Raw genomic sequence first — 18,295 nt, 5'->3', positions numbered from 1 at the left:
TCGGTTTCAACGGCTAGGTAATATCAACTTCCACACAAACTCTAGCATGCCCTAGCCTTTGAATCTGATGTATGAAATCGTCAATGAACATAGCGACTCTGGCAGATGAAACAATCCTCAGCACCGTTTTCCGATTCCAAAATTCAATAGGCAGCCACAGCAACATCATCCAAATTAATGCTGCTTTGATCCAAGGTTCAATGGCCAAAACTTGATCGGAAATCACCCATGGCCCCATCTGTAACACAGAATCCCGATCCGCCTCCGACCGAAAACGGAAAAGATAATGACCTTCAGCTATAGAGAATGATTCAATATCCTCAGCAATCTTTCCTTTGTTTTTGAACTCTTCAACGATAAGGTCCAGGGGTAGATGACGCCCCAAGCTTTTTGCGATCACCGATCTCGATCAACGATAAAATATTATTGGCTATGTAATAGCAGCTGAGTTGAGAGCGATTTTTGCTGATGATACATCTTGCTCTTGTATAAGTCATGGCTGTCTCACCGTTCTTAAAATTGAGAAAGAAGGAACAGGAAAAAGAAGAGTACATGATTCAGTATTAACCATCGTCATAAACAAGGATTGCTGCAATTATTTAGAGAAGCGACTCGAAAGCTCTTCTCTTCACCACCATTCGACTTAGCTAGCAGCAACCAGGTCTAAACAATTTTACATATACACTAATGTTACACTAGCAGACCTACGCCCCTAGCCCGCGATACAACATTAAACGTCCAAAAAATTTGAAAATATTCTCCCTTCTCAGAGGTAGGTGCTGACAAAATTAATTTCTCACACCTGTGGTGTCTGCATCTCCTGACAGATCTTGGGCAAATTTGTGCATACCGTGCGATGGGTCTGCAAACCAAATAACCATTACAGTTTGAGGGATCAAAAGAGTAGCCATGTTCTTGATGATGTGTTTCCAGAAAACAGCATCAGCATTGCATCACTAAGTATCATCGGAGCTAGAACTGGAGAGCTCAGCTCCACCAGCATGCGACCCACCTGCCTGGCTTTCATCCTCGCTGAAAAGGTTTTCTTTACCCTCGTTGCTGGAATGGGAGAAGGTACCAGGATCATCATCGGAAGCAGTATCCTGATTGTGTCTCTTCCGGGCCTCCTTCACACCCCTGCCTCGTAGTTCAAGCCGTCTCCGCTTCCGGGCCTTTCGCTTGCCCTTTGGGAAATCTTCATGATGTGACTCCCCACTCCTATCTTCTACCTTCCCAGATGCCTTGTTCTTGGCTTTTTCACTTTCTGATTCTGTGGTTGGCATGTCAGAATCAAGCTTTCGCCTCTTCTTGCTGGAATTGGTCTGAAACAGATACTATTCTATTCATATTTTTGACACAGCCAAGTGCAGAAAAATTGAACTAAGTGATCCATATCAGGCCTTGATAATGCAGCTCCGATCATAAAGCTTGCTAAAAAGAATGGGATGCAATGACAATATCCATGTATACCAGCCGAAGACCATGTTTCAGCAACCATTAACAGCTGATCAGTCATCTAAGATGGACAACAAACCCAGACCAAAAAAAGAATAACACCAACTTCTTAACTGAAGCACTTTATGATGTGTTATGACCCAACTTTCCAGATTTCTGATTTGCATGGCTTCCAGCTAATTTCTAGGTGTATTATATTCCAGTCAAGGGCCACATGTAAACCAGACAGTCAAGTTCCGGTTTGGTTCAAAAAATGCATATTCTCTAATTCTACAAATAGCCTGTCGGGACAGCCCACTCGTTCATCTATGTGGCAACTTAAATGCAAGTTGGAAGGTGTGAAGAGCCAAACCAAAAGGATGAAAATCATGGAGGCAATGCAGGAATCTACAGAACACACTAGAAAGACTGGAAAGCACACTGTTAAACAGCTGAATTTTAGCTCGGATGGTACAATCCCTTGCCACTTTAGGCAAGATGGAAGGTTCAATTAAACAGGACGTCCTCCCTCTTTCAGCTCCCTGTTAACTCAATTCCCTGGTATCATGAATGCTGGGCTCGGTCTGCCTGGAGACCTGCCTGAAGACATTCATGGCTGAGGAAAACAGCCTACGCTGAGTCCTATCCAGATATTCATTCCCTTTCACTACTTAGCAGCCCCACCTGCAAGGGAGAATCATGGATATGCTCGAGCATACAAACAAGCCTTTAATATACTTCTATTTACAGAAGCATTTGCCGCCATTTGTCATTTATTTAGAGGTCCCCAGCAATGAGCAATAAATATCATTGCACCAACCCACCAACTTCCTATTTAATCTGGCCAGTACGGGTGGTCATTGGCGGAGGAAGCAACAGCAAAACACTTGCAAGGGAATCCAGTCATTCTCACAATTAGCTGACATATGGGTACCCCATATCCTGTAGTATTACTACTTGAAATAGAAAAACATAATAGAATAACGACTGCATCAAATAATCAGGCGCCAAGGCTATAAATTAATGCATTACTATGCCAGGTTGCCTAAAAAAAGGATATTGTCAAAGAAAAATAAAGAAGAATTCAATAGTATGGAACAATAGAAGACAAATTGCACACAAAGACAGATAGCACTGATATCGGTTGCATACCTTCGGGGCTAGATCAATGAGATGAGCCCATTCACTCCTGTTTCTCAGACAATCATGAACAGCATGTAAATGACTGGGATAAGCATAACGTTCCCCATTTGGCTTTCTCAGATCATTCCAGTACTGCAAATAACATACAAAGCAACATACAAGATCAGAACTAAAGCAAACACGTAAGGTTAGCAGCATCTGATAGAATGGTAAAATCATACAGGGTGAACAGCGTCACATAGCTCCTCATATGTAATGTGCCTGTTTTTACTCATAATCTCGTCAATTAACCCTGAAAATCAAGTATAGGAAATATTCATGATAGAGCCAATGATTTGACCTGTTGCACTTTTAGCAAAACTGGAATGTACCTGGCAAAGTGCGTGAAGCAAGAGTACTGTCATCACTTGGAACATCCTTAGGTGAGTTACGTATTGATGAAGTTGATCCAGTGGCCTCAGAGGAAGGAGGACCACTGTTTGTACCTACAGTGGAGGCAAGAGGAATATTTTTCTTCACTGATGTCACAGTATCAGAAGATCTATTCTGTGCATCCTTCTTGGCAGAACCGTCAGACATGAAGGAAGATTCTTGATGTTTCCACTCAGGTGAAGACTGTACCTTGCTGATCCTTCTGGTTTCATCATTTATCTCACGAGAATTACGGGAACTCTCTCTGGATGCATCTTCTTTATCCTTCCTTTTAGAACCCTACAAAATGCACTAAAGCCCAGATCAATTAACCCCCATAAATATTATAAAAAAGATCATCTAAAGAAAGAAACTATAGCACAGAACAAAGGAAACCGACATTACTGCAAGCTATACTTCTAGATGGACACTTAATGGGAAAGTAGTCTTACCAAAACATGATCCTTTCCACCAGATCGAGAAGAACGTTGATCCTTTCCACTAGATCCAGAAGAGCGTTTTGAAAGCACACTCGTAGTTGGAGCCAACTGCATGCCAGCTGCTTGCCGCATACGTGGTACCCTGGGAACCCTAGGAGAGCTGTTTAGCTCTTGATGCAGAAGTAGTGCAAGCTGTCAAACAGAGGTAGAGAATATGAGAAAACCTGACCATTCATTTTTCTCCTTTATCAGACAAGTTACACAGCAAATGCAATTTCAGTCTCACCTCTTCATCACTTAATGTTGTGGTAGTAGCATTAACAGATGCTGGTGGGTGCATAGGCATTGAACTATTGAACACCTTTGATGAGGGTAGGGGAATTGGTTGATGGGTCTTTTCATTTTTCTGGCTTGAGTTTGAAGACATCTTGATTTGAACAGTGGCAGTTTGAGTCTGCGATGATTCATTTGTTTCACCAGAGGCTAATACAGCTGTTGTCTCTTCTGCTTTTGACGATGGACAAAGTAGTTGTTCTTTTGAATCTGATAAAGTATGCTTAGAGGCAGAAACAAAAGTTCTGCTTGTTTGAGATGATTTAGATCCAGAAGATATTGATCCTTTTAGCTGGCCTTTTGCTGGTTGTCTTGAAACCTCCTGCGTGCTTTCTTCAGAAGATACAGTGGTTGCTACATTGTCTTTCTTGCCAACTGTACACACACTTGCCTTTACTCGATGTTGTTTAATTAAATGAATAGCCTTGCCAGATGTTGAAGATGTCATGATGCTCTGTGACTTGTAAATACCAGAAATAGATCTTGATATGACAGGTACAGATGAAGTTGAAGAGGCTTTTCCAGCACCTAACACCAACTTCCGTCCGCCAGACACTGAATGGCTCAGATTTTGCACATCAGATTTCATGGTTCCATCAACATTTACTAAACCATGCCTCAGTTCCGACGAAACCTGTTCTGGTGGAGATTTGGCAGATGACTCTACATCCAGCTCATGTTGATTATGGTCATTAATACTAGCAAATGTTGCTTCTGTCATTTTATCACAACCTTGATGACTTATTTCTGACTCTTTTTTAACATCCTGAGCTTTCGGTTCATCAAATGGTGAAGCAGTAAGTGTTGCATTGTCCTGAAGACTATCAGATAATTGACCAAGCGGCTTTTGAAGATTATACGGCAAGTGATCCATGCTATGCAACTTCCCATCAGTAACAGGACAAAATGGTGATTTTGAGTTTCCTGCAGATTGGTCATCACCCATTTCAATCTTCACTTCAGTTTTATCCAGTTTTGAGCTAGGTAAAATCAAACTATTTGATTCTGAAAGATTCAAAGTTTCGAGCACAGCATGATGACTCTTCCTGAGATCACCAGTGTCAGCCTCTGAGTTCTCCAATTCCACCATTGTACTGCATGCACTTCCATTTACACCCCCTTCGAAATGGCTTTCATCTTTCGGTTGTTTCAAAACATGTACAACTTTGCCAACAACCTAGTCAAATATATGATGGAGAAAAAAATCGTTATTCACATGAATAAGGTTTCTGTAACAGCAATACAAGAAAAAAAGGATTGTCAATTAAATTCACCTAAATCAGTTTTTAAGAAGCATAATCAAGTTATACTTGTGTTGGTCAAATAATTCCTCAGCTCAGAAACAAAAAAGATTTCTCAGATCCATCAAGAATTATAAAGAAAAACCTATCAACTGAAAGAAGAAATGTGATTTGGTTCTCGTCTAATCAATCCTTTGATAGTTCAAATTCCTCATGCTGAGGAGTTCAAAATTGTATGACAGGTCTATGAGGCACATCATAATCATAATCATGATCATATTCATCATCATCTAGCCTTTTCCCAAATATTCTGGTTGGATCCTCATTTGCCAAGTATTCCTATCTTAGTCCACCTAAAATGTAATTCCAAGATTCTCCATATCCTTCTTCTCATCCATCTATTCTAATTTAGGTCTTCCTCTCTTTTCTTACAACATTCAACATAAACTAAATTACTGGAGCCTCCTTAGATATTTATTTTACATGTATATACCATCTCAATAGATTTTCGATCACTTTATCCTTAATTTGTGCAACTCCTACAGCTCCTCTAATGTATTTATTTCTTTATCTATCATCCCACCTTTACCACAACATCTATCAATACATTCTTATTTCTGCCACACTTAAGTCTATAGGGCACATCCGAACATCCAATAGTGACTTCTTCTGACAATAAAGTATGGAAGCGTAAAAAGATTCAAAGTGCTGGTTTATATCTTTTTCTGTTTTTAGTTAATTAACAAAGAAGAATGACTAAAATTATACTAGAATGGGAAGATAATTCTAAAAAAGGGCAAAAGAAGCAAGCATATATTAATTGAGCAAATCCTAAAACTGACAAAAAAAGGGCATCCAATACTCAATTTTTAGTTCACTCAACACATTACAAAATCACACATGTCAAATAAAGCAAGATTTAAGACTTTGGTAGCTCATTTCTGATGATGCCTATTGCAGAAGACAGGATCTTACGCAGTTTTCTCACCACCTTGGTCCATGTCTTCTCTCCAGGCATAGATAGTGTAGTAGGAAAAGACATTCAGCAAAGTTCTTGGATCATAGAACTTGTAATTTTGATTAATATCACAGATCTTGGTCAACAAAGCTTCAAAGGCTGATTCTCTCAGGATCGTTCATGAGAACCTGTAATTTGTCCAAGGAGGTAGAGTCTCCCTTTGCTAGCTCATTACAAAACCTATCTCAACACAACAGCACTAAAGCATGCAAGTCAGGGTTTCGGTGGAGGCTTCAAACTGTAGGTCTCCTCCAACCATGGATAGTGTTTACTCATGCAAAGCTTAGTAATTGATTGCAGAAAATTAAATCCACACTGATTTGGCGGAAGAATAATACAAATAGCTATCTCTCATGAGGAACTCACAAGAAAGACTTGTTACAGGTGACATGTGGAGACTGCAACAGACAAGTAATTGGTCCCCAGTAAAAATTAATATCATCCAAATCAAGTCTAGAAGTTCAAGCAAGGGCTCATTGTGAAAGGTCTACATCTCGGTTTCTAGGGGTTACTACCAAATCCTTGGATCCTAAGCCCTGTTATACCGCAAACAGACTAGATCTGACACCACTTTTATGTGGAGTGTGGGGTTCACAAGTTTGCAATGCAATATCAAATCGTTTATAAACAAAAGAGTAATATGAAAACAATGTAAAAGCTATGAAGAAAAGTTAATAACTCTGGCTCAAGGTAATCCAAATATAAACAAACTAAATTAGCCCACTTCTCAAACTTGCAGGCCCATGAGATTAGACCAGCATCATGATTTCCAAGACTGGCTAGGCTATACCAATGGAATCAGCAAAAGAACAAGATGGTGCAACGGGGCAGTTTTGACAATTATACTAGTTGAACAGACCAAAGATGGTTTTGGATTTGATATCTGGCACAGATACAGACACAGTCAACATTAGGTTAAAACTAGCTGTCCTCCACAAGTGGACTTCAACTCCATTACAGACAGGAACTTTGATATAGTTTAGCTTGATATTCATATACTGACTCAACTAGGAAGTCTTAATGTAAAGTAGCATATGCACATTAAAATGACAAGAGCTATTCTACTGCTGGCTAGGCATTTCTTTGCTTCGTATAAGATTTTCAAATATATCACGAATTATGATAGTGACAGAGGAAGGGAAAAAGATAATGGTAAAATGCGGTTAAAATGGTTCTACGATAAAATGTGATTAAATTATAAGATAATTATTTATGGGTGATTAAGAAAACAGAAACCAAGTAAACCATCATTTTGAACATGTACACTTTTCATGCTTCTGCTTCTCCCAGCATCCATCACCTTTAGCACTTCATGTCAGTAACGTGTGTTGCTCCTTTCATAGAATTTTGCCTCACATCTATCCTACCAGTCGCTTCTAACATCACAAACATAGTGAAGCAAGTTAAGGTGTGATGGTAGAATTCAGATTTCAAAGCGCATATGGCAATCATGTAGAAGATTCCATTTGGTGTGGTTTAGTTGGACTTGCATGAACCCCCTCCTGATTCACAAACTAGATCCCAACTGATATACTAAAAGCCTTAAAAGTCCAAAATAATGTAGTTAAACACCTACAAAATAAGATCAAGGAGTGCAAATTGGACTTTCGTAACAGATATGGTTAATCTTAGGTATGCAAACCAGAGACAATGACAAAATAGTGATTAAGGGCATGAATGAGGGAGGGTCCAATTACAAAAAGTCATCAACCTCCAGTCTATATGATCCATTAGGAATCTTGCTTAAAAAGCAACATTCTGCACACATTACTCCAAAATCATCTTCTTTGAAAACAAAATTATCTTCTAACCTATGAAAGCATAAATCAAACAAGTCAATCCTGCAAAATCTCCCCACTTAATCAAATCTTTTTGTTCTCAAGATAACCCATAATATTTACTTTGTGGTTTTCGACATAACATATCAAGGTCAATAATTAATCAATAAAAGGAGTCTAGCTGGTCTTTTAAATCTTCAATTAATATTGAAAAGGCATCAAAGGAGAACCAAGACTCATACAGGTAGGGAAAGGTACAAACACCAATCAAGAAATTTCTAGAATTGTACTACAAAATTGAGCCCTACAGCCCTACTACACCTTATAGCAATATAGAACAAAAAGAGATTCCCAACTCCATTTTATATAATGAATAGAAGACCAAATAATCATAAAATAAAAGTCAAATAAAGAACCATCCTTCATCATTTTAAACCAGCCAAGGCATAACTCCACCAACCACCTGCATAGACCTTCCCACCAAAGGATAAATATGCCTAAAAAGATAATGTTACCTTAGACATCTAGATATTAACCAGGGCTAGTGACATTTTATGTACAGATTTTATATTTAACAAAGTTTTCTATTTCAAATAGAACTCAACCATTCAAGAACATAAGTCAAAATATTGACATCTTATATGATATTAGGATAGGATAAGAGACAGACGTGGTTTTTCTGCTTCTTTTATTCATAATTATGTTTAAGACTTGATCAATAACTTATATTAAGTCTCTGATACTAGAGCTTCAGGTTATCATGGTCTAAATTTTTTAGGGGTAAGACAATGCCCAAGAGGCCATAAGATTTCCCATATCTCTAATTTACCATCTTGATCATCTATGGTCTTATAAGATATAGTGGATCTCCTTCTTCATTGGCAAGTTAGGCATAGCTTTAGTTTGACCCTGTATTTGATCATAAAATCAACAAAAACCTCCATTATTAAATTTACTAGATTTAATTGAGAAATCATATAAACCCTCTGCTTGGTTTGATCAACTATATAAATTCCCATTACCTTCAAAATTAGAAATAAGTCTTAAATTATGTCATGGTAAAGAATGAAAAGCCATGAAATTAGTTTCCCTAGTGACACATGTTACACCGGTTTGGCTATGGGTTTCATGTACAAGTGGGTGTCTAGGAGTCGGAGTTGCTGATGCGGCAAGAATGGAATTCCAGCAAGAACAGAAGAGACTGTAGTAGAAAAAGTGTAGAACCGAACTAGGAACAGAAGGATTCTTGGTTCAAGAGCCCAAGGAATTCTCATATCTATTTTCTTAAGATAGCAAAAGTGCTTACAAAGACTGTTAATAGACCTTTTATATCATATCACCACTAACCCTAACATCACAGCTCTTCATCATGCAAGTTTTTATTAAATCACAGCCATTCAAGTTAATTAAAAAAGGTCATATGCAAATCACATGACTTGGAACATAACTATTGACCAAAGCTAAAAAGAAAACATAAGACATAATGTAACTCTTAATAACTAATGTGCTGGTCCAGTCGAATTAATGGGCCTGATCAGACTGAAAGTCTTAGATTCTCCTGCATCAACCTCCTCGGGTAATAAGAGAAAACTAGGCTCTGACGAGAAAACCTTAAAAGTCTCAGCATGAACTTTCAGGTCAATCCTCATAGCTCTTCTTCTACAATCCATATACTCTCTCCAATGTGTTTTCTTAACCATTTCACTAAGAAGCGCCGATATGGGTTACCCTCCTTAATTTTATGTCTTTAACATCAAACACATCTTCAATGACATCGAGTTGGCCCTTTGGTAATGCATCAGCTAGGGTTTTGACATCTCCACCAAATACTTCAAATAAGTACAACTCAGCAACATTAAAGATGAGGTTGATTTGCAAATTTGGTGATAGCTCAATCATGCAGGTATTTGAGCTAATCTTCTTCAATGCCTTGCATGGCCCACATTTTCTTGCCTTTAGTTTATGGTAAATTCCCTTGAAAAACCTGTCCTGCCTTTAGCGCACTAATACCATGTCTCCTTCGAAGTCCTTAGCTCATCAATGTTTTGCTGCACTGTGCTGGCATAGGCTTCATTAATGGCCTTGATAGCAGTTCTCACTTCCTCATGAATTTGTCTAATATGATCAGCAAAAGTCTATTCATCATCACTTACACAAGCATTTTGAGGTAGTGGAACAAGGTCAAGAACGTGCTGAGGTTTCAGCCCATACGCTGCTTAGAAAGGTGCCTTCTTGAGGGTCCGATTAATTGAATTATTGTAAGCAAATTCAGCTGTCTCTTTTTTCCCCAAATCATTTCCTTTTAAAGTGCCTGTACTAATCAGACCCCATCAGCTGTCTCTTTTTTCCCCAAACACCAAGCTCCGACCATGCCCATGACATCCACAAGAACCAAAATAAAGACGGTCCCTGCTCCTCCTTGGTTTTCATCTACAATACCTCTTGTCAGTGTGACATGTCCGACCACTAAACTAATGTGTTTTAAAACCTATATCCCCCACCCATACCCATGTACCACGTAATCCTTTAAAAGGTGTTCTGAGTGAGTTATTTCAGCTTTGTGGCATGTCGACATGGGTATTCTGAGAGTCAAGGTAACACTGCCAATGCCCATAAAATCTAGCCTCCAATCATGCCAGAAAGAAGATAATAACCAGCAATATCCTCAGCATTATTTATGCCTAATTTGAAACATGTTCAAAGTTTTTTGAAAAAAGGCTGGCTCCTAAGGACCCACCCACTCTTGCAATAAGAAATACATAAAGAATATGATAAAGCCTTTTGCATGGGTTGGCTGGATGAGAATCAAAAATGGAGACCTCTTTTACATTTGGGCATAAAAGAATTACTAGGATGTTCTCCTTTTCTCCTTACAGACTCTCAACAAAAAAAGCAGCAGGTCAAGAAAAATTGGTCTGTCCATTTTCAAGTTCAGAAACATACAAGTAGGTATTTGACCTTCTATCCTTCATTATACAACACCTTAATTGCATTCACGAAAATCCTATTCCAGAATGGGCTCAACGACCTCACAAATTTAGCAAGAAAACATGGAAGCTAGAAGATTTGTCTAACATAAAATATGACTCTTTAGTTTTCAATTGCCAAGCTTCTCTTTGAGCATTCAACAAATAGAGGACAAATGGATGGAAGGTACGCTCATCAAGTGTTTACACCAATATTCTAGAATGTTCTGTTCTTCGTTACTCCAGGTTCTATCAAATGGGTCCATGTGATATTTCATCAAAAATCAACTAAATCAAACCAAGAAAAGATTATCTATCACAACCAAGGTTTTACGGGGTGTGTGCCGACTGTCCTATCCTGTTTCTATGAGAAAATAGGATTGGGATGGGCTTGGGACTCCGAAACCCATCCGAACAGGGGGAGAAAAATAAAGATGAGAGAAGGAAAGGAATGAAAGATAAAGAAAAGGTAAAAATAAAAGGAAAGAAGAAGAAAAATGAAAAAAAAAAAACAAGGGAGAAGGAAAACAAAGAAAAAGGAAAGGAATTAAAAGAGGGTAGAGGGAAAGAAAGAAAAGAAGAAAGAATAAAAAAAGAAAGAAAGAAAGAAAAGAAGAAAGGGAGCAAGATGGAGGATATCCATCGGGATGCAAGACTGAAACTACTGCTGGGATGGGATAAGATAGTAGGATATCCTGTTATATGGAGAAATCGAGACACCTTTATCCTACACGATTTAAAACCTGATCACAACAAAAATTATCAAAAACTCTACCTACCCTCCTAAAGTTTTATTCACCAAAAATTTTGAAATCTTTCTATCCTCTACAAGGGAAATATAAGATCAAAATAAAGACTGTTGATGAAGACTATCAAATGTGAACTCCAATTTTCCTCCCTGCACGATTCTATATACAGCATCCATTAAGCAGTTCTATTTGGTCCACAAACATGAGAAAGGATTGGATTGCATTAAACTTAGAGATAACTATTTAAATAAAGTAAAGATAATATATTTGCCACATCATCCCATAATAAATATCTGCCACAGCAGATATTACGTCATCTCATCCCCCCAAGACCCCAGCTTCTCATTACCCGCTTCTTGTTTACTAGTACTGAAATATTCAATATCTAAGAAAGTTGCTCTCCAGTATTATCCAGTATATCACAAAGTCATTGTGATCTCCTCACACAAAAGAATGTCCAGTTTACAAAAGCAATAAATATCCAACATTCAGTCCTTTCTATTTTACAAACTTGTTAATCCTAAAAGTATCCTATGAGAAACAACTCCAACTTTCTGCACTTTATTAAATTCTAACCGGTACTGGAGAAAAGCAAGGTTAAAATTTCGCATACCTTATGGTACTTGCCAACTTCAAAATGTTGTTTCTCAAAACTAGTTTTATGATAGCTCAATCCTACCCCTTATTTTAGCAAGCCCAACCCATCAGCATCCATCCAGAAATTTCCACTTTCGGCAGTAGACATGTCTAAAAGAAAATGTTAAGTTATTGAATTCAAAGTATGCAGGTTCTCAATTGCTACTTGAATATCCATGTTTTAAGTGGTTTAACGAATAGACAACCCCATTCACAGATCGACACCAGATTCATTACAGCTTCACTCCTTTATAAGTAGATGGTATCCACTAATGATAAAAACCCAATATTTTTCATCACCAGCCTAGTCCATTTCAACCATCACCGTCAATAACATTCTGCAGTGGTAGCTTCTCAAAAATAGACCTCCTAGTGGCATTCAAATGAGCAAATCATGATCGGAATATTACCACCAGAAGTAAGGTGATGTTGGAGGTCACAATTGGGGAAAACTTTTGTACAAGGAAGTTTTATCTCAAAAACCTTTTTTTTCCTAAGTTAGGTAGTGCTGTGCACCAAAATTTCATTGAAAATCATAAGTTTAAGGGGGGGAAAAAGCAAGAAGAGGCCTCAAAAACCATTCGACAAGCAAATTTTAGATATAAAGCTTTCTCTTCTCTTGCATTAAGTCCTGAAACCATTGGATCATGAGAGGCGGGACATAGTGGGAGGCACAGGTAACATGAACCACAGTCATGGCCTACAAATAGACGGCATTTATTATTTTTACAAAGGCTTATTTGAAGACCATGTCGCCTTATGTCTGCAAACAAGATTCTTCCAAAGTGCCTTACATGGTTTGTGATTGAGGCTATACAAACATAGTATAAAGAGTCTCACTATGACAAACACTTCGTATTTTGTGCCATGCCCCTTATTTTACACCTTATAAGGCAGGTACATAGCTTCAGCTTTGATAATGCCCACAACTAATGGAAAGGAAGGAATGAATCATTCTCCCTCTTTGCAATGAGATGGTATATGAACTCATCATGCCAGACCTGGTTATGGTACAACATGTTACCGTTCTTTGACCATTAACATTTGCACATAATTCATCTTGCAGTATAAGATCTTTGCAAAAGTTCATAACCAAGATGAACACAAAATTCATGTTCTTTACCAAATTATCTAGGCCTTTTTAATTTTGTTTGCTTTTGCTAAGAATCTAAACTTTCAAGAAAATCCATGGGGCTATTGCCAGACTAACCAGCTTTTCATTTTGTCATATCCCTACAATTTTGTAGATTTTAGTATTTATGAGGAGGGAAGAAGAAAAGTTATCCTGTAGTTGTGAACAAGAGCTCTAACCACATGAAGTCTTTTGAAGACTAGAATGTTCAAACAACAATTGCTTGTCATTCAAGGCTACTATGAGCAATATGGAATTCAGCAAGAGTTGCCATCTATCAAATAGATCAGTTTTCTGCTATGCGGGTATCATATTTTCAATTTATCTATACATGCTGACAACCATTTAGAAGATCAAGTTAAGAAAATCAATGTTAGGCCTCTAATAGAAATCATAATAAGAAATTTCGGATTTGAGATTATTGCACTGACGGAAGAATTCATAACTTGGTGAAAATTTGGGCATTCATAAGAGTTTAAAGAAGTGAAGAGATAAAGAAATTGATAAAATATTATATTAAAGATCTTGCTGAATAGGCATTTAAAAGTCAAAAGCTTCATAATAATTTATACTTATGTTACTATGAAAATAAAAGTTTCAATTTGTGAATGTAATTCATCTGTCAACTTGATTTCAATATTGCCACAAGTAATGATTTATATTTTCATTTAAAAGAGAATAGTGGGATCTCTCTTATAATTTCCTTTTTTATCTCCTTTAAAAGTAGAATTTGGAATCAATCTAGCTCCGAATCAAAGTGAAAAAAGGGCACCGGAAATTTGTTTCCCTAAAAAATAAATAGTAGAATCCATTGGATCCTGAATCAGGACTACCTTATCTTTTTCACCCTAGATAAGAAGTGGTGAAAGAGAAGAGGTGTGTGGAGAGTTGTCATGGACAAAAATTTGCAGAGAGATGAACAAGCAATAACCATATTAGTTATTTTCCTTTTTCTTAAATGGCTGAGTTTATTTTGGTGTGATCAGTTACTTCTTATGAGAAAATCAGAAGGGCAATTTTACCCCAAAAAATGATTGATAGAGTCAGAGTACAATATTCCTCAAATCCAAAGATTCTTTTTATAATACAAAATGTATCATGGGTATGATTTAGTATGTAATTAAAGCATTCTTAACCAATGAATTCTTCATGTATAGTTATTAGTAAACCTGATGTAAGTAAAATCGTATGGAAGAGAGAAAGAACACATCAAGGTGCCTTTTAAAAGAATGATTAAATTTTAACAGAAAAATAAAACATATATATTTTTATAATCGAAGGATGCTTTCATGGGACGTGGTAGCAAAATATGCCGTTTGATTTAAGAATAAGGCACCTAGAAGTGAACAGATACATAGTCAAGCTTTGCTACCAAAAAATTTTATTGTATGATCTTGAGGTTGAAAATGAAAATTAAATATAAAATAAGTGAAAAATCATTGAAAGCAATAAAGCAATCAAAGTGAGATTAAAAAAAAAGGTTAAAGAGTATGGACAACTTCAGGTTTTACTTATATTAGTCACGCACAACAATCAGTGCAATTTGCAAGGCCTTGAATTAATACATAGATATCTCATTATTCATCCTTGAATAATCCATAAATACACTGAAACACTCTTAAATTGTTAAATAATTCATATATGGTTAGTTCTTCTCAATATTATAACAATATGTCAAAACAATTCAATCAATGAATATGCCAAATAATAAGCTAAATTTGGAGTATTCACAAGAACAATATAGGGTGGACATATCAAACTGATCTTTATTGAGGTCTACCACACATAGATAAAAGAATGATGGTAATTAAAAATAAGAACCAAAAGGCACTTGCTGAACTTTAGGCTAAGTGACATTTGGTGAGTGCATATGACGACTAGGAACTACCTCCTCTCTCCATAAATAGTTTGCATACTTATTCTTACATTTTGTACTATATTCAAATTTTGTAGTACAACCAAAAAAGCTTCACAGCATAACCTATAATTTAGATTTCATGGTATACTACCCATTTTTGCATGCCTTTATTCAAATTCTGTAGTATATATCAGTATTTAGAAAACAATATATAGGTTTTGTTTTTGGAGTTGGGGGTGTAGATATAAGTTTGCTATCTAGTTCAAGGAAGCTTGCTTCATTGTTATCTACATATACATACACAAGTATATCTGCATGTATAATCTACATCTTATGCATGTATTTGAATTGATATGCCTTGTAGTATATCTTTCCATCATTCCTGAAGTCACCACAACCTTCTTTTGGTCTAATTTATAAAATTAGACACAACTTTTGCCACTCAAAATTTTAGATTTCTACTAATCTAGGCCTTCACATTCAGAAACAAGACCACCATCTTACCATATTCTCTTTTGCCAACAACTCTGCTGGATCAGTAATATATGAATCTCATCAGATCATATTCCTACTTTTGTTTGTGCTAGCTATGAGTATCCTGCTCCTCTTTTAAGATTGTTAAATAATCAAATGGCACAGTTGTTCTATCACTCTCCTTCCGTTTGATGCAAAAGAAAAAGAAAAGAAAAGAATCCAGCAACACTTCATCATTAGATCGAGTTGCATGGACCTACTAATAAGGCTCTACATTCTGTTTAAGTGGGTATAGCAGTTTCATTCTGTTTATAGGTTCCATCATCTTTAAAGATTTTAGGATGGATATAGAGGTAGTCCTTTCAGAATTCACCCAATGTAATGCTATGTAGTTAATAGTTTCGGAACAAACAACAATTTCTACATGCAGATATATCCAATAAAACAATCAAGTGAAAACATACCTCTTCCTTCACAGATTCCTCAGGTAGTACACTTCCTTTCCCATCAGATCCAACATCAGTTTTTCGAGGAATTTCAGTCCTCACAGGATCTGGCTGAAGAGCTTTCTCAATCTTCACCGCTATTTCCATTGAACTCTTTTGTTTCATTCCCTGTCCAGAAAATGCCTCCACAGAAGCCTTCACATCGATTAGGTGTTTGTGCTCAACGCCATTATCTGTACCTTCCGGGTGATCAGTAGAGCTGGGCTCTGTCGACATCCCCTCCTTCCTATCTCCGCTCTTCCTATCTGGAATACCAGAGTCTGCAATCTGGAAATCCCCATCCTCCCGGAGTTCAGTTTTGTTCACATCAATGATCGGAACAGAACCTGTTACATCAAACCCCCAAAAACAAGAAAACCAAATTCTTGAAGAATCAATAAACAAATAAAAAAAAATCAAAAACATTTAATCTTTTATCAGAACTTAAAAACAATTAATGCAATACTTACTTCTCTTCTTACTATAAGCCAGAGCTTTGTCGACATCACTCCTAGCTTTCCTCTTTGCGCTCCGGTCCTTCCCCTCACCTACCTCTTCCTTCCTCCTCTTACCCGAAGAAGCCCCAAAAGTGCGAAGCTTGCTCCTCTCCTTCTTCCCAGAACTCAACGAGCAGCCACCACCGCTCGAAGCTTTCTGTCCCTCTGCCTTCCTGACCCCGTCCGGAGACACTTTCCTCTCAGAAGACCTCACGGGTACACAAGGTACAGGCTCCTTCTCCTTGGACAAGGAGAACAACACGTCCGCCCCCCTGCTCGCCTGGTTCTCGCCCTCCTCCTCGTCCCAGCAAGGAAACTCCCTGTACCGGAAATTAAACTTCTTGGGAACGTAGCCGGTGCACCGCCACAGCTCGGAGGTGAAGACCGACGAGAGGCCCTGGAAGAGACCCGGATCGCCGCCAGGGACCCCCTGGACATGGACCCGGTCCTCGATGGGGACGTCGGTCCAGAGGCGGAAGGGGGGCCGGTGAGGCGGCATGAACGAATCGGTCTTGGTGGGGAGTTCGATGAGGAACTGGGCAACCTCAGTCTCCTCGTTATCGTCGGAGGGGAAGGGGGGAGGCGGGCGGGGGCGCCTGGTGGCGGCGGTGGCGCCTCCGGCCTTGCAATTGTGGCAGGCGAAGGAGGCCTCGCCCTTGGTGAAGCGGGAGCAGCGGGTGTGGACCCAGACGCCGCACTCGTCGCAGCTGACCATCTCCTCGCCGTCGTCGAACGTCACGCCGCAGGAGCAGTCCACCGTCCAGGAGCCGTCGCCCCAGTCGTCCGGCGGCTCCGACGGCGGCAGGCGGTGCGTGCGCCCCTTCATGCCGATCAGAGCTCCTTGGGCTCTGAGAAAATCCCTAATCTCCCTTTACAAGAGGATCGTGGATCTCTAGATCTAGCCTTATATTGACAGGGTTTTGCCTTTGGAGGTAATACACTAATGGGAGAAAAAAGGGGGAATTTTGGAAGGAGGTTACTGCTTATTGGACAAGGGATTCCGATGGAAATCGTTTGGGATTTCGGAGAGAAGGGGAGGGAGGACTAGGGTGCTCGTCCTTTGTTCTCGCCCGCGCGCTCTCCGTCTCGGTCTTTTTCGTCGCCGGCTCTCTCTCTCTCTCTCTCTTTTCCGGCGGTTTCGAACCAGGAGAAGAATAGCGCTGCCGGTTCATGTCTATCCACGCGTAAGATGGCTTCCCCCACACGGAGGAGCGGACTCGGAGGGAGATTCGGTTCCGGTTTAACGACGGTGTTGACGTCCGGGATGGTGGCCGCTCTGGTAGAACGCGGTTTCGCCCAGAAATCATGGATGGCTAGTTGCGACTTTTATATTCCGCTGGCCCCTGGACCATGATATATAGGGCCGTAATTGGGCTCGGACCAATCCAGCTTCGGATCGGATTTCAGGCCCAATCCAAAATAATTTAGATCAGATTTAGATCTAAATATAGGGTTTATTTATCTTTTAGACTAGACTCAGATATACCTTTAGTTCTGTTCAAGTCCAAACTCAAATTTCAGCTCGATCAGTAGTTCAAATATCCAGTTCAAACCCAATTTCCTTCTCAAAGTTGATTCAGCCCAAATAGTTAGCCTGAGTTAGTCCGAGCCCAAATTTATGACAATGACATATAGCCTGAGTTAGCCTGATTCTAGGCTAGGCCTGAGTTCCAGCCCATCGTCCACCTACGTTATAAGTG

General features: G+C 38.8%; 1 protein-coding gene across 2 annotated transcripts; it reads right to left on the bottom strand.

Annotated features, from left to right (window-relative positions):
* Nucleotides 1-536: 536 nt before the first annotated feature.
* On the bottom strand, nucleotides 537-17,890 carry LOC105034615 (uncharacterized). Of its 2 annotated transcripts, XM_019847039.3 has the most exons (9): nucleotides 16,569-17,887; nucleotides 16,078-16,445; nucleotides 3,715-4,938; nucleotides 3,441-3,620; nucleotides 2,949-3,288; nucleotides 2,799-2,869; nucleotides 2,587-2,709; nucleotides 1,013-1,322; nucleotides 537-862 (listed from the first exon to the last, which is right to left on the bottom strand). In XM_019847039.3, the coding sequence occupies exons 1-9, from the start codon at nucleotides 17,419-17,421 to the stop codon at nucleotides 789-791; spliced, it is 3,543 nt and encodes a 1,180-aa protein (XP_019702598.1). In that variant the 5' UTR covers nucleotides 17,422-17,887; the 3' UTR covers nucleotides 537-788. The 2 variants fall into 2 exon arrangements, 1 of the variants encoding a protein (XP_019702598.1); XR_012141043.1 differs by lacking the exons at nucleotides 537-862; nucleotides 1,013-1,322 and having other exon boundaries at nucleotides 2,590-2,709; nucleotides 2,949-3,062; nucleotides 3,199-3,288; nucleotides 16,569-17,890.
* Nucleotides 17,891-18,295: the final 405 nt, after the last annotated feature.

Source organism: Elaeis guineensis, chromosome 4 (assembly GCF_000442705.2).
Source record: "Elaeis guineensis isolate ETL-2024a chromosome 4, EG11, whole genome shotgun sequence".
NCBI lineage: Eukaryota > Viridiplantae > Streptophyta > Magnoliopsida > Arecales > Arecaceae > Elaeis > Elaeis guineensis.
This window is presented reverse-complemented; position numbering and strand designations above follow the sequence as displayed.